Source organism: Aythya fuligula, chromosome 4 (genome assembly GCF_009819795.1).
Source record: "Aythya fuligula isolate bAytFul2 chromosome 4, bAytFul2.pri, whole genome shotgun sequence".
In the NCBI taxonomy this organism is placed as follows: domain Eukaryota; kingdom Metazoa; phylum Chordata; class Aves; order Anseriformes; family Anatidae; genus Aythya; species Aythya fuligula.
In genome coordinates, this window is record NC_045562.1 from 26,189,114 (window position 1) to 26,204,916 (window position 15,803).

A 15,803-nucleotide genomic window follows, 5' to 3' on the forward strand; every position below is an offset into this window, starting at 1 on the left:
CTGGCCCAGGCTGCCCAAAGGGATGTCTCACACTGCCCAGCCTCATGCTCAGCGATGACAGCCGGCGCCAAGGAGGAGGATGGGGGCAACACCGTTTGTCTCCCCAAGAAATCGCCCCGTGTGAGGAGCCCTGCTGGCCTGCAGCAGCTGGCACCTGCCTGCCGGTGGGAAGCAGCCAGTGGGGCCCGGTCAGGCTTTACCTGGTGACCTGTCCTTAGCTCAACCCATGAGTTCTCACACTTCGCTTTCTGATTCTCTCTCCCCATCGCACCTGAGGAGAGTGAGCAAGCGGCTGGGTGCTGCCTGCCAGGGCTACGCCACAAGAAGCAGGCAGGTGTAAAGTTGAGGTCTTAGTTTGGGGAAAACGAGCAGGGAGGGTGTACAGGCAGACTCATGCGCAAGACCACTGCCGCTGCTGACTTCGTGCAGGTGGTTACAGCTGCTGCCAATGAGGTGACAAAGCAAGGAATTGAGGAACAGGCAACCTGGAGTCTGAGAACTAGGAAATTTGCTCTTTAAACGACATGAATGACCAAGTTATAAATATCCCTACAGCCAGATGATTGTCAGAATTGACCCTGAATGCCCAGTAACACCTATCCACGTGCCCACAAAGTCACATAAGTAAGGGGAAGGAAAAAAATCAGAATGTTCCTAGAATGCCCTTTGGCAATGTTTGTCAGCTTGGAATGGCTGTCCCAGCTTCAGTGCTCACATTCAACAAATGCAGCTCTGCTATTCAAATACTAAATTACGACACACACGCACAACCCCAAAGCAAAATGGGAAAAACAAAACAACGCATCACATCAGAAGTGCTTAGTGAGTGAATCCAAGAAGATAAACCACTCAGCTGGACCTAGCTGTGCGTAAAATAACCAGCTTACAGTGGATTCTCACTTGCAGGTTCCTGAATCAGTTTGTGACAAACATTAAGTGGAAAAAGAGCACAAGATGAAGTACAAACACTGTCATGAGAGAAAAATGAAGGCAAACTCATAAAATAAGCAACTTATAAAATAAGGCTCTGAGCAATGCGTTCATGAGCTTTAAGTGAAGACCAACTGCTGCAAAGGCCTTTCCTGGCTGAGGATTTGGATAGGCTTGTTCTTATTAGCAGTCAATATTAAAAGTACAGATAGAGAGAAGGGATAAAAAACAATCCCAGGGTTATTTTAACTTGCAAGTAAGCCACTCATAAACAGGATACCATAGAGATTGCAAGAAAGCCAGACATGGAGCTCCATAGACCAGTGAAAATACATTTCTAGAAGTATTGCAACACACATTGTGCACATCATCTGCTACTGCTACGCAAAGAGTTTAAAGGAATGACATACCAGCAATATGTCAGTATGTATGGAAGGAAACAAAAAACAAGCTCCATTTTCCAGGGCACAGCCTACTGTGTATTTTCACGCGTGCTGCAGGTACATGCAAAGTCATTTTGTTTCAGGCTGGGAGTCTGAAGCTAGCTGCAGTTTCCCCAGAGCAGAATGCTCCCCATTTTGATGGCCTGGAGTACTGAGCAGCAAGTTTACATCTGCCTGCTGACCAGAGACATCACGTTTAAAAGGCTTAGCCCATTTCACTGCTTTGCCTTAGAACAACTGATAGCAGCAGTTGGTGAGTTCTCCGGGGATTCTTGTTTTACTTTGCAGGTAAGCATCCTACAACGCACAGATGCATTGCTTAAACTTTACATTACAGAACACTCAAGTTTGTTAAAATAGAGAAATAGCATTGACAACTCTCTGGTTTTGAATCTGCCTCACCAGCACGCCTTCCCATTCCAGCAGCCGGTTTTGCCGAGAATCATCCAGGTTGCTAAGGGCCCCGGAACAGAGGATCCACCGCAGGGCCAGCAGAAGGGGAGCGCTGGGAGCCAGGCAGCACCAGGGCCCCTACCGCTTCAGTGAGCACCAACTTGATTTCCCTCACCAACTCTGTGCCGTGAACTTTGAGGTCCTACAGCCCTAAGAACGAGGTGCAGGTACCAAGAGGGCTTGGAAGCGCATTCCGTTTCGGTACATCTGCCCTAAAACACTTCTGACACCCGGTGCTTAACTTCGCGCTCAAGCCGAGCACCAGGCACGTCTTTAAGACGCTTTTTAATCGTTGTCCAGGCCTCGTTCGTGCCCAGCTCGGCACCTCAGAGTGTGACACAGCACATTCAGCCCCCGGCAGCGAGCACACCCCGGCAGCACGGGGCTCGGCCCGCTTCAAGCGGCAGGCGGCAGCGCGACACCCAGCCCCGCTCCGCACCGGGACGCTGCCGGGCGGGCACCCCGCCGGCCTGCGGGCCGCCGCCACCGGGCTCCCCGTCAGCCGCCGCAGGGCCCGGCAGGACGCAGGGGGCCGCCGCTACGGCCCCTCCCCGCTCCCGGCCCCGCTCCCGGCCCCGCTCCCGGCCCTACCTGCCCGGCAGGCGCTGCCGCATCCTCCCGCCGCGCGGCCCCCGGCCCAACGGCCCCCAACGGTCCCCAACGGCCCCCAACGGACGCCCCTCGCTCCTAGCCCCGCCCCCGGGCCCTGGGGCTCCAGGCGACTTCCGGTAGGCGCCGCCGTGAGGGGGCGTGGCCCGGCCGCGGTACCGGGCGCCGCGGGGGTGACGTTGGCGCCGCCCTGCGCGAGGCGCGGCTCGAGGCTGCCCCCGCCCGCCCGCGGCCCCGGTGCGCGCTCCCCCCGCCCCCCTCCGCCCCCCCCTTCGGCGCGCGTCGCCCGGGTGAAGCGGCGCTGTGGCGAAGGAGCGCGCTGCCCCCGCTCGGCCAATGGGAGCGCGGCCGCCGGGCCCGCCCGCCAATCAGCGCTGAGGGGGCGGGGCGCGGGGCGGGAGCCACGGCGGGGTGAGCGGCTGCGGCAGCGGCGGGAGGTGAGCGGCGGCGGGGCGGGGTGGGGATGGGGCGGGGTGGGCGAGGGGAGCGCGGCGGGGCCCAGCCGCGCCCCTCACCCTGGCGCCAGCCTCGTCCTGGCTGCGGGGGGGCGGCGGCGGCGCGCTCGGGCTGGGCTGGGGGAGCTCGGCTCCCTTCGGCATGACTCGGCAGCGCTCGGCTCCGCTCGGCTCCCTTCGGCGGGGCTCGGCTCGGCTCGGCTCGGCTCGGCTCGGTTCGGTTCGGTCCGGCGGCTGCCGCCGTGCTGTCTGCCCCCCCCTCAGTGAGGGGCCGCGGGGCGCGGCCGCCGCCGCTCGCCCCTGCCCAGGACTCCTCAGTCTGCCGTCTGTCGCCGGTCAGCTCCTTCGCCTGAATTTGGCTGGATTTGTGCTCTGCCGAGCTTCTTCCTTTCAGCCTGCTGCCGTGGCGTGGAGCCTTCCCTTTCCCTTGGCGTTAGCAGCCCCCGCGGCGGGCGGGCGGGAATCCCGTGACGGCAGCGAGCGGCCCCGGCCCCGGGGGAGAGCCTCGGGTGAGGTGTGCGGGGGCTGCCCGTGAGCTGCCCGTGAGGCCTGCTGCGAGCTGGGCGGCTGCCGCACTGCACAAGTGCTGTCAGCGCGCTCAGGTGATGCCTGGATGCAAACAAATCCTGAAATGCCTCCTGTGCCTTTCCACTTACAGTCCTCAGGGCATGGGAGGCTGTTCTGCTGTGTGGAAGATGGCCTCTTAGCCAGGAATTTGTCTTGATGCTGACCACTGTGCTCTTCCTTGGGCCAGTTCTCTTTGCGCTCCTCACTCTTGTTGGTATTGGCCATACCTTTAACTTGGAGTCGTTTGCATGTTTTGTGAGAAAACATCCCACATGCACCCCCACTGCCCCCTGCCACAATTAGTAGGGAAAGTAAGAGGGCTCCTCAGGAGCTTCACTCGCAAGAGGTACTGCTGTGCTACCTGTTGGCTTCGTGCTGGCTACTTTCTTCTTCCCTGCCCCCATTACAGGTCTTGTCCCAGCTTCCATCTTTGTGGTTATTTGTGGTTTTATTTGTTTTGTCATTCACCTAATGAAATGCTTTGCAGAAGCTCCTATAGATTAGCTGTATAAGTTGTCAAGATCAAGTCATCTTTAGAAGAGAGATGTGAAATTGGCTCAATACGGTCTACTTCTATTAAATTCACTAAGGGTTTTATTGCACTGTTTCTCTCTTTGATTATTGCTTCTCTTAAATTTGTTCAGGTAAATATCATTTGGATTACTTCCATCCTAATGGAAGTGTATTAGAAAGCTTGTGGTTATGTCTCCATTTCATTCATTTTCCCCCTGTCACTTATAGCTTAGCATCTTTCCTGTATATTTCTGGTGATTAGCTAGTAATGAGATGTGATAGTTGTTCCACATGCAGCTTGCTAGTATCTTATTGTTACTAAAATATTCTTAATATACAACTTGAAATGCCATCAGCATTCCGCCACATAATGCAGTTTAATCTCAAAAGCTAGTCCAAGTAGTGAGAGAGCGTATTAAAAGTACTGAGTTGCACTATTTTGTAATGAACACATTTTCTATGTAATATGGACAAATAATCTAAGTTTTCAGTCAGAATTAAGGTTATACTTTTCTATATTCAATAATGATTCTAAACTTGACTGGGAATCTCTTGAATTTGGTCTATTTTTGGCTTAATTATAGAGAATAATATCCAAAATACTGGGTTTAATGCTTCTTAAGAATTAACAAGGAGGGATTTTTCCCCTCCTAGCATACTTTCCCAAGTAAAGTGGAACAAAAGATTGTTAACCAGATGTTATAGTGCTATATGATGTCCCCTTGCCAGCAGAATCCGTAATTATAGCCACTAACTGCTTTAAAGATTAAGTACACCCTTTTTTTGTTATGTACTGTCTGTTGAGGTGAAGGATTGTAGCCTTTCTAGCAATGCAGCCCTTTTTCTACACAAACTGAAAAAACTGTACAAAAATAGAATTGAGATAAGAGTGGGTAATTTTCAGAAAAACTACAAAGCATGTGATGCAACTGAAAAGACAAATTAGTTGATGTTTTGGTTTAAAAAAAAAAAAAGAAATATAACTCGTTGTTAGGCTGGAAGACTAATTACAGCTAACTAAATCTGTTTTGTGTTTTTTGCCTAGTGCTTGAATAAAGATGCCTTAAGAAGATAACTATGGATAAGTATATTAAAGTGCAAAAAATTGGAGAAGGATCCTTTGGGAAAGCAATTCTTGTCAAAGCTAAAGAAAACAGCCAACAATATGTTATTAAAGAAATTAACATCTCCAAGGTGAGTGGTAGTATTAATTACTGATTTATTGTTTTTGTACTCCTGTCCTCAAAAATCATTATCTTCCTTTTGAAGATGTCAAATAAGGAGAGAGAAGAATCAAGGAGAGAAGTTGCTGTATTGGCCAACATGAAACATCCAAATATTGTACTGTACAGGGAGTCATTTGAAGGTAAGATTAGTTAATAAAGTGGAACCTGAGATAAGTGTGACTTGAGCAGTACATACATCATACAATTTAAAAATCAGTGTGTTTTCTCTTTTTACTCACTTTTCCATCCTTTTATTCCTTCAGTTCTTTCTGGTTGTAGTTTTTCAAAATTACCATGTACATTACAAAAAAAGAAATTGCAACAATTAAATAGAAATATTCTTGTCCCTTTCTAATATGATTCAGTTTTGGCTGATGCTTAAATGAAATGGTTGTGTTCTGCTTTTTGCCTGGAGTGTGAGTCTCCTTGAACAATTGTGTGTGTATTCTAACAACTTGGATGCTTATATGTTTTAAAAATAAGTATGGTCTAAATTTGGATATTGACAAACTGGCAAGAGCAATTTTATCTTGGTCTGCTGTCTTAGAATACAATCTTCAGTAATTATGATCATATCATTGCTTTCAGAGATGGAAAAATAGAAGGGACTCTTTCCTACATCAAGCTTTGAAGGTTTGAAGCTTTGAGAAATTTAATTCCAAACTTGTTTTCACAGTGAATGTCCTAGAGGATAAGCAGAACAGATAAAAGATTGTGTGCCAGAAAGAGCAAGGCTATAGAGCCTGCTCTCTAACACTGTGGTGGTGATGGTGTTTGCTTTTTGTGTTTTTTTGTTTGTTTGTATTTACTTTTTACCAGATAGATCCTGTAATCTGTAGTTCATGTTGCTTCTTTCTTGCTGAAACACATTGACTTTGACTTTGAACATACTGATTTGGTTTATAAAAAATTTTAGCACCTATTTTAGCATCAGGTCCACAAGAAATCCAGGCTGCTAGGATTTCCAATTTTCTATTTTCCAATTAGAAAGCTTAAGGAAGATACGAACATCTTTAAGCTTAAACAAAATAATCTTGTTATGAAAGACAAATTTTGGGAGACTTCTGTGACTCAGATGCTTTCATTAGGTTTGAGTCAGTTTAAATATTATAATTAACTTTAATAAAATAAGATTTTTTCTTTTTTAGCAGCATGTGATTGATTGTATGCATTTATTCATCTCTTCTCAAAATCATGTCTAATCTATAAGTAGTATAGGTCTTGTTTTACTGCTATATTTGAGTTGATACTCATGAAATGTTAAGATTTTCAGTGATATGTGGGTAGCTTGCAATTTGTTTCTGCCTAATCTCTGTTCAGTAGTAATTGGAAAAGATTGCTTTAAGGAACAGAACTGTAACTTCTCAAATAAATAAATAAAATATATAAAAAATAAAATATAAATAAATTATATATGCTCAAATTTCATAGTGAAAACTTGGGTAAGATTTTTGTAAGTTTCTCCAAATTTCTTTCAAAAATCAGACATTAATGATATCCATCTGTCATTGCCTGCTGAAAGTTTTATTACTGGTCTTCCGTCTCGGAAATGACTGTAAGTCTGCTATGAGAGCTGGTGATCACCACTTAATATAAGTAGTATCTTGCCCAGGTAAAACTGCAAGACAGAATCAGGAAGACAGAGACAATTAACTGAATTAGGTCTGAAGACGCCTGTTTTTAGGGTAGGGCTCTATGGGATATTTGAAACAGCAAACGATTTCAAAAATAATTTTATATTATGTTTATGAAGTGACATCTTTAATTTCATGGTGAATCTTAGTATGTCAAATGATATCTGAAGCTATGCATGAAAATGTGTAATTTTTGGTTGCTTTTTATATGACACTTATAAGATAAACCTTTGCAGTGAAGATATTTGTAATGTTATGTTAAAGGTGGGTATTTTTTTTCTTCCTTTTGAAATATTTTTTGTTCTGTTGTGCAGAAAATGGCTGTCTCTACATAGTGATGGATTACTGTGAAGGAGGAGACCTGTTTAAAAAAATAAATGCCCAGAAAGGAATCTTATTCTCCGAGGATCAGGTAACAGCAAACTGATGCCATAGTGTTTTGCTGCATGATTCTGTCTTTATTAGTTTCAAGATATTTTGGTTCAATTATGTAGGTACGGTTTCTTAACCCATATAGAAAGTTTCCTAGACAGTGGTGGTTGTTACTATCAGTCACAGTACTGTCTTTTTTGTAGCCGGAGACCCTGGGTATGTTATCTGGGGTTTGGTCTTCGTGTGTAAGATGCTTTAAAAAAAGTTGCATTTTCTGCAGAGTAAACCAAATCTGATATATGAAAAACACTAATGATCATCATGAATATTTTTAAACCCATCAGATATCATGGCAGAGGATTTTATTTTGTAATACTGACTTCCATTTTTCAGAAATATAAAATAACTTACTTTGTAAAATACAATAATACAGCAATATAAAATTTGCCTCATTATTATTTTTTCAGTAGAAAAACGTAATACTCTATTGGAAGTATATCAGCAGATTTTCTTTCTCAGTCATACATGTTATTAAAGTCACTTATACTGTGTGAAAGTCAGGGATAACTGAGAGTATTTTAATGTACAGATTGGATGAAAGTAAGTGAAAATATATTATGTGGGATTCAGGTTTTGGTCCTAAGTCATGTGTTCCCTTGCTTACAAATCATTTTGATGATTTTGCATCTGCATCTGACAGGAGTACCAGAATCTGAACTTTCCTGGAAAAGCCTTTCCTGGAAAGGCTTATGAGTATTAACTCTGTTGATGGAAATCAGAATAGGGTAATGAAATATTTTGGACACAACTTGTAAAAAGCCAAATTTTCTAATTTGGACTCAGATACAAGAAGACTTTAAAATGGAAAATTGAAAAATACACCTTACGTTATACTGTAATGTTGAAATTTATGTACTTGTAAGTTGGGAATGTGAAGTCATTATTCACATGGAAAAGTTTTTTGCTGCTTTTCCCTTTTTACATTGTGATTTTTACAAATTTACAGAAACATGGTGTTTGTTGCCTTGTTTATAATCTTATTATACATTGTTGCCATTCTCATTGAAATCTGCATTGTAGTATTTTTCTTTTTAACATAAAATATGTAAAATTACTGGATGTTAAATAAGTGTTTCTGTAAACAGGGGTGTAGCTTGTTAGGACTCTTGGCTAATTAGCTGTCTGCAAGACTTGTTGCACCAATTTCAGCAAAAGTGTATTTGTCATGTTGCAAGTTCTGTGTTTTAAATGTTTTAGCCAATCAAATTTATTATGCATACGTTTTGTTAGTTTTTAGTACTTAATGAAACTAGCAATTTCAGGCTTAACATCTAACTTACGTACGTGCTTTTTTCATTTAAAAGTTTGCATTATAGTAACAGTACTGTGACAGTCTTAATGATTCTATGGTATAAATGAAGACAGGTTTATGGGAAGAGAGGGTAAAACCTTGAGTTATAAAACCGATTTGATAATACCATCAGTAATATAGCTACAGAAGCTTTCAGATAAATTAAGATGCTGATGTTGCATTTTCTCTTTCATGCATAGATTCTGGATTGGTTTGTACAGATCTGCTTAGCACTAAAACATATACATGACAGAAAAATCTTGCATCGTGACATAAAGTCACAGGTATGTAGGTAATTTTCTTTTCTTTCTTTTAGCAAATTTACTTCCAAAGTGATTACATCTATATTTTGCTAGTGGAAGTTGGCAAATTATTGAAAATAATCTTTTTACATAATCACTTTTTTTTTTTTTTTTTTTTAAATGGAAACACTTTTTTCTTCAGAATTACCCAGAAAAGGTTGATATGGTATTTGTATAAACAGACAAGAATTGATTTGAGTATTGCTCATGTGACCATTTCTATCTCTGCAAATGATTATATTTTTAGACTGTGCAATAGTGGTTTCTTTAATTTTGATAAAGCAGAACAGGAGTAAGTCTGGTGTTTCACAGTCAGTAACACTAATTCTAGTGACTGCATAGTAATCGAATAGTAGAAAACTTTATTCTTTTCAAAACATGTTGAGGGAAAAAAAAGTGCAATTGTATGAATGTTTTAATTAACAGACTTCTTAAAATTTCTATACCAAGAATATCTTTTTAACCAAAGATGGAACAATACAGCTGGGAGATTTTGGAATTGCCAGAGTTCTGAACAGGTAACTCCTTTTTTTTTTATACTTGTTTCTATGATTTAATCTAAATTGCTTTGATTTAGGAAATCAAAATCTGTGCTTATCTCATGTCAGTTAACATTCGTTCTTATTTTTTCCTTAGTACTGTGGAGTTGGCTCGCACGTGCATAGGAACACCATACTATTTATCACCTGAAATATGTCAGAACAGACCTTACAACAATAAAAGGTACTAATAACCATATTATTAAACATTTTTGTTAAGGAGATGATAGTGAGTTCTTTGGGAATCTAAGGCTGTTCTGTTCACATGACGATGAACAGTCACTAGTTCATCCTTTATCCAAGAAGACAGAGCCTCACTATATAGGTAGAACCTTACAGGTCTGTGTACTGCAAAGTAACGTGAAGAGATGATTTCGCTTAGTGCTTCAAATTCTAGATCTAGCCTTGTTCTTAGTTATGGTTCCACTTTTGCCAATCTACACAGTACTGCCGTAAATGATGAATGTGAAACTATATTAAGAAAGAAATCACAAACACAGTAATTGAATTCTCTAAGCACATGCATGAGTAGTCATATGGAAAGAGCATCCTGCAGGTACTGTACTTTTACATTTGCTGTCCTGCCAAGTACACTGTATCTGGTGATGGTATCCCTAATGTAATTAAAGTGGTTATTATCTATTTAGTCTTATTCTTCACTAAATGGCTGAAACATGCCTATTGTTGTGAGTACCTCATACTAATTTGTATTGTTTTCTTAAAAGATAAAATGATTATAGCTCCTTGTCCCTTATTTTCTCCTACATGAGACTTCTTGTCCAATTGCATTCTAAACAAATTCTACAATCCTCTAGTGAGTGTGGGTAATATAAGTAAATGTTAAACAGCGTAAATTGTCTGTTTAGCTGAATTTAAGATTTTTATTTGCTGTGTTGGATGGCAGGTAGCTTTTTTATACTTCAAAGATCTCAGGCAAATTTGTACGTTTATAGAAAACAAGCCTTTATCCATTGTTCATCTAATTTCTCTAATTTGGTTGGTGCAAATGAAAAGGTCTAAAATCTGGAGCCAGAGTTTTTCAGACTGACCTTGCTTTTGATTGTTGATTTTGTTTGTTTACTGAGGCTTTGTAGCTTGGGAAGCTGGGGATGTACATACAAGGTAGATTGTACTCTTCTCAAAACACAGCATTTTGCTTTTCCAAGGTAGCGTGTTTAGTTCATAATTTATATGTCAATCTTACACCCAGAACTAACTATTGGGATGTGTTCTTCTTGATTTAGTGATATCTGGGCCCTTGGTTGTGTTCTCTATGAAATGTGCACACTTAAACATGCGGTGAGTAGGAACTTCTTGTTTCTTTGAAAGAATATTGAATTTAGAGATTATTCTTTTCTGCTGATATTGCAAATGTATTTCAGTTGCTTAAGGGTTTTCATGGTGACTGCTTAAAATTGCCTTCAATGTTTTAATCCCCTTTTCCAATACTGACCAACATTTCTGGTGTTTCAGTTTATGCCAGTCTCTGCAGAAATCTTAGTATTGTATTTTTTAAAAATTTATTTTCAAGGTACTTGTGTTAGCTGAAAAGATGTTAGCTGCAGTAACAACTAGTGTTATTTTCTTTCCAAAAACTTTACATTTTCATTGTAACTGAGCCTAAATTCAGACTGTCAGCTTTTGTGCAGGTAGATTCATGAATTTCTGTTTAGAATACTGGTAGTTCTTAGAAAAATTCCTAAAGTGAGAGTTCCTCTTTTTTTTAAAGAATACACCTTTAATCCACTTTTCAGTTATGAAGGGAAAAAACTTGCCATCATTTTATTTTAAAAATAGCTATTTTTATTAAAACAAGATAATAACAACATGTAATTTTTAAAAATAAAAAATAAAAAACCTTCCAGAGCATAAAGATTTCATAACAGCTTTTGCAATTTGTTATGGCGTTGTCTTTTTCTGGGACAACTGTGTTGACAAAGTTGCCTCTCTGAGGTGATAGCAGTAGGTTGTTTTCTCAAAACAGTGCATATCGCCCAGTTTACTTTTTGTTGTACAAAGGAATTGAATTGGTGCGTGCTGCCTGCTGAGTGTAGGCTAAGTATAAGAATTCCTTTGGATTTAGCACAGAATTAATGTCCATGTTTACATTCTTTCATTTAGAAGGACTTTTCTAAAAAAAAAAAGGGCAGAAGGCATGTGGTAGTGGAAAGTGTTTGGGAAAAAAAAGAGGATCAAGCAGATGTAGTTACATAATTATTTCATCCTTACCTGTTTATCACTGTGCATCAAGATCAGGGGGAAACTATATGTTTCTATGGTATGAAGTAGCTGCAGTGTGATGCATTTTACATGAATGCAATATTTGGCAGCAGATTATTTTAAAGTATTGATGGAAATTGTTGATGGCCTTGAAAATTTGTTTTGATATGTTCAGGCAAATGAAAATTTCATGAAATGAAATTCTTTGTGTTTGGTCATTGGTTTGTTTTTTTTCCTCGCCTTTATGTGTAGCTTTACATGTGGGCAAGCAGTAATATGCAGTAACTGTTTTGTTTTCTTGCATGACATAGTTTGAAGCTGGTAACATGAAGAACTTGGTACTGAAGATAATCTCTGGATCTTTTCCTCCTGTTTCTATGCATTATTCATATGACCTACGTAATCTACTGTCACAGTTATTTAAAAGGAATCCTAAGGATAGACCATCAGTAAACTCCATATTGGAGAAAAACTTCATAGCCAAACGGGTTGAAAAGTTTCTCACGCCACAGGTATGGAGTTGGCTTTCATATAGTTTTGCTAAATACATCATAGGACTTTTCTTTATTCCAACATCAATACACAACATGGGAAATTGGAATATTAGTATTTCCTACAGGTTTTATGCAGACCTTTCCAGTTGAGTAAAAAAGACTGTTACTGTGAAGTGAAAAACAAAAGCAAAACAAAATAAAAACAAAACAAAACAAAAACTCAGATTACTTAAGTTTCACTAACAAATATAAATTGACATTTTGTTGGGTGTGCTATTTTATATGTCTCTATATTCAGTGAGGAATTTTGAATCAGATGCTCATTTATTTAGATAGGCTTTTTCATGACATACAGGAGTACAAGAATAGTACTGATATGAGGTAAGTAAATACAGGCAGAGAAAGGACACTGAGGAAATGAATGCAAAAGGAGACCTCACTAAGTATAAAGAATCCTAATGGACTGTAATGCCAAGCTGAAGAAATTTCAGGAGACGGCCATGTATAATTGGAATTTCGATTGTATATGACTTTCAACTAATTATAGTTCATATTACTGCTCCAATGAAAGATCAGAATAAAAAGTCAGCAATGCTTGTTCTCCTGCCTTTTACAGAATGGCTACGAAATTTTTATTTGGGGTTAGTCAGGCAAATGATAACAAGTAGAAGACTACTACCAGATAAAGATATTTAATTTCTCGTAGATTGTGTAGACAGTTTTGATGAGTGGTTCACTCACATGCTCAAATTAGAGATGCTATCTAATCTTAAAAAAATATATATTTTAATAAATGTGTTGGTCACTGGTGCATACATAGTTCTGTATTCATTTAAAGTTATGGCAAATAGTATTAGAAACTTTCTGAAACAGGCATACACGCTTATCTGGAAAGGAGATCTTTCTCGCTTTGGGTGTAAACACCGTTGGCTAACAGTTCAACTTTTTGTTTAGCTTATTGCAGAAGAATTCAACCACAAAATCTTCCAGAAGTTTGGACCACATGCTGCACCAGGTAAGTAAATGTGTAAAGTGCTTTTGCTTTCAGATCTGGCAAGGTTGTATACCTACTTCTGTTCGTGTATTGTTTTGGGTGTGTTCTTAGAATTGATTTTACAAGTTCTGAGGAGAAGAGAGAGGGAAGCTTTTTTTTGTTTTCTTTTTTCACCGGGGAGCTGGATGTATGTAGAGTACAAATCTCATGTTAATGCAGTCTATGAGTCTGTCACACTTTGTGTACTCTTTCTTCTTGCGCTGTATTACGTTTCCAAAATGTAAGGAGACAGCGAAAACTGCAAATGCTGAAAACTACTTATTTGTTGTTAGTGGACATTTTTTGCCTTATTAATGACAAATGGGTAATAAGAAATCCCACTCCTTGTTAAAAGAAAAAAGGAGAGTAGGAGGTTTTGTTAGAGATTCCATGATCAAACCTTGACTTCAAGCCAAAGCAGTAGAATTTCTGGTATTGGTGGCAAATAAGATTGTAGATCACTTTCTCAAGTTTTCCTACTGTAGTCAGTTTACACTTATTTCTCAGATTTTCTTCCTTTTTTTCCCCTCCTTGTAATTATTTGAAACCATGGCAAGTGCTCTGCTGTTTTTTAATAGTATTGTGAATGTGTTTCACTGCTGTCCTGCTATTCTGTAGTAAGATAGTAAGAGAAACGTCCTTGCACTGATTCAAATTCACAAGATGATATTGGCATATTTTCAGGAACTTCTCATGAAAACCAACATCCTGATGAAACTGCAGCTGGTCTAGGGCTCATCTGCTGACAGGAGTGTTGCAGGTTGCAGTCCAGTGTCGTTAGTGGAGGGAGGCCTGCCTCTCAATTGCACTGGGAAAACTTTTCCCTGCGTTCATGACAACTGGATAATAAAACATGGCAGCTGGAACAAATTTAAACTCTCCAGTGTTAAGTGAAGTTGTAGAAGTGAAAAGTTCAGGGATTGTGTCCTGCTATTTTGTGTATTATATAATATGAATATGTATTCATATATAAAAATGATATTTAGAAGAGCTGTTTTGGACAACTGGATTTATTACATTTACACAGTCAGCTCACATGTATGAAATGTTAGCACTTCACCCATTCTCCTCCAGCTTTGCTGTTCTAGTACCTTAGCAAAGGGAAATATAGGCAGAGTATACTGACTGGCCTGAATATAGCTGTAAAACAGCCTTTTCTTGTTTAGCTAAAAGACCAGCTCAAGGACAAATCCTGGCTTCAGTTGCACCAGCTCAGAAAATTACCAAACCCGCTGCAAAATATGGAGTGCCTTTAGTGATGAAGAAGTCTTCAGATGCACCCAAAAAGCTTCATGAGAAAAAGATGATGACTAAATTTAGACAGGTAACTAACAAAGATACTTATATTGAACTGTTTTGCTAATGTTGTATTTAAACAGTACTGTAATATTTTACATTCTTTTTCAAAATGTTGCTTATATGGATGTATGCATCTGCAGAGAAAGTAGTAGTACTGTAAATGCTTGTCTTGCTTCATTATGGATTCTTTTTTTTTTTTTTTTTTTTTTTTTAATATAAGGGTTTTTGGAGGCTGCCACCTTGGACTTGATTTCTCATGTGTTCTCATATCTTTGCATCTTTCTTATTGGTTCAGAAATAATCTGCAATTTTTAAACTTTAGAAAACTTTTAATAACTTCCTCAAGTGTTGTCAAGCAGAGAAATTGTGTAATCAGAAGAGGACTTTCCCAGACTTGATTCCATGAGCTGATGAGAAATGATTTTCTGTATACCTTCATATCGTACTACCAATCTTTTTTTTTCCAGTTGTCTTTCTTTATGTTCCCTATTACATAAAGCTGTTTGTATATTATTCCTTTAACTACTGCATGACCTGGAGATATTTCATGATACAGTTAGTTAGGCACATTTCAAGCAGCTAGTAACCAAGAAGCTCCCACTTCAGCTTTATTTTCTGCCTTCAGCAAGACAATCAATTCAAATTGTCTTCTGAAGAAGTGGTTTGTTTGTTTCTTTTTTTTTTTTTTTCCCCATGGCTCTTTGGAGAATATAATACTGAGATCTCTATGAAATTTGATAATATATTTGGTAGATGGAAAGAAAATTAGTCCTGAGATAGTTTTTCCTTAATCCTCCAGTAAGCGTTGAACCTCAGGGATAACTTCCATCAGTTATCACACAAGCCTCATTTGCTCATCATGTGCAGTTTGAAAAAGAGAGCAAAAAAAAGGGAATGCAAAAACATGTGTGTCCTAATGAGACCATGAGTCTTTCTCTTTTAAAGCTTGGTTGTGACATCAACTGCTGTTTTGCTACTGTTCATAATCAGTTTCACCAACTAACACTAAATCCACTTGCACTGAGGCCCAAAGCCCTTACTGTGGCAGGATATACAGACTGAGGAAGAATCCTCATGCTGTAAGAAGTCAAAAATGCTGCAATTTTAAGACATCATTTGTGTGGGTTGTATGTAGTGACAAGGGATAAGATGTAGGATAGAAATAATGGCTACGGTGTAATATAAGTTTTCTTCTCTTTGCTATTGTTTCAGGTTAGCCTCAGCTTGCAGTTCTCAACTCAATTTTAATGGAACATGCATCAATCATCTCACTTAGAGTTATTACATGAATGCACTGTAGTTGAATTGCATTGACTTAGGTCTCTAAAGATTTCTGTTTTCTGAGATATTTGACTTTGAAGTA

The 15,803-nt window shown here is 39.9% G+C and overlaps 2 protein-coding genes across 8 annotated transcripts in view; one reads left to right on the forward strand and one right to left on the reverse strand.

Moving 5' to 3' along the window:
* Positions 1–2,480, reverse strand: part of CLCN3 (chloride voltage-gated channel 3) — a 61,412-nt gene extending 58,932 nt beyond the window's left edge. For both annotated transcript variants that reach the window (XM_032186472.1, XM_032186469.1), the window contains exon 1: positions 2,418–2,480. The gene's annotated coding sequence lies outside the window, so the exon portion shown is untranslated. The remainder of the gene's footprint in view (positions 1–2,417) is intronic.
* Positions 2,481–2,831: 351 nt separating this feature from the next.
* The window catches only part of NEK1 (NIMA related kinase 1), a 43,163-nt gene continuing 30,191 nt past the window's right edge, over positions 2,832–15,803 (forward strand). For 4 of the 6 annotated variants that reach the window (XM_032186462.1, XM_032186466.1, XM_032186467.1 and 1 more), the window contains exons 1-11: positions 2,832–2,872; positions 5,016–5,164; positions 5,240–5,336; positions 7,145–7,242; positions 8,754–8,837; positions 9,306–9,373; positions 9,492–9,578; positions 10,639–10,693; positions 11,926–12,126; positions 13,063–13,123; positions 14,308–14,465. In XM_032186462.1, coding sequence (XP_032042353.1) covers positions 5,048–5,164; positions 5,240–5,336; positions 7,145–7,242; positions 8,754–8,837; positions 9,306–9,373; positions 9,492–9,578; positions 10,639–10,693; positions 11,926–12,126; positions 13,063–13,123; positions 14,308–14,465 — 1,026 coding nt within the window. In that variant the 5' untranslated portion in view covers positions 2,832–2,872; positions 5,016–5,047. Of the gene's footprint in view, positions 2,873–3,377; positions 3,400–3,652; positions 3,672–5,015; positions 5,165–5,239; positions 5,337–7,144; positions 7,243–8,753; positions 8,838–9,305; positions 9,374–9,491; positions 9,579–10,638; positions 10,694–11,925; positions 12,127–13,062; positions 13,124–14,307; positions 14,466–15,803 lie in introns of those variants that run through there. The other 2 variants (XM_032186464.1, XM_032186465.1) reach the window with 2 other exon arrangements.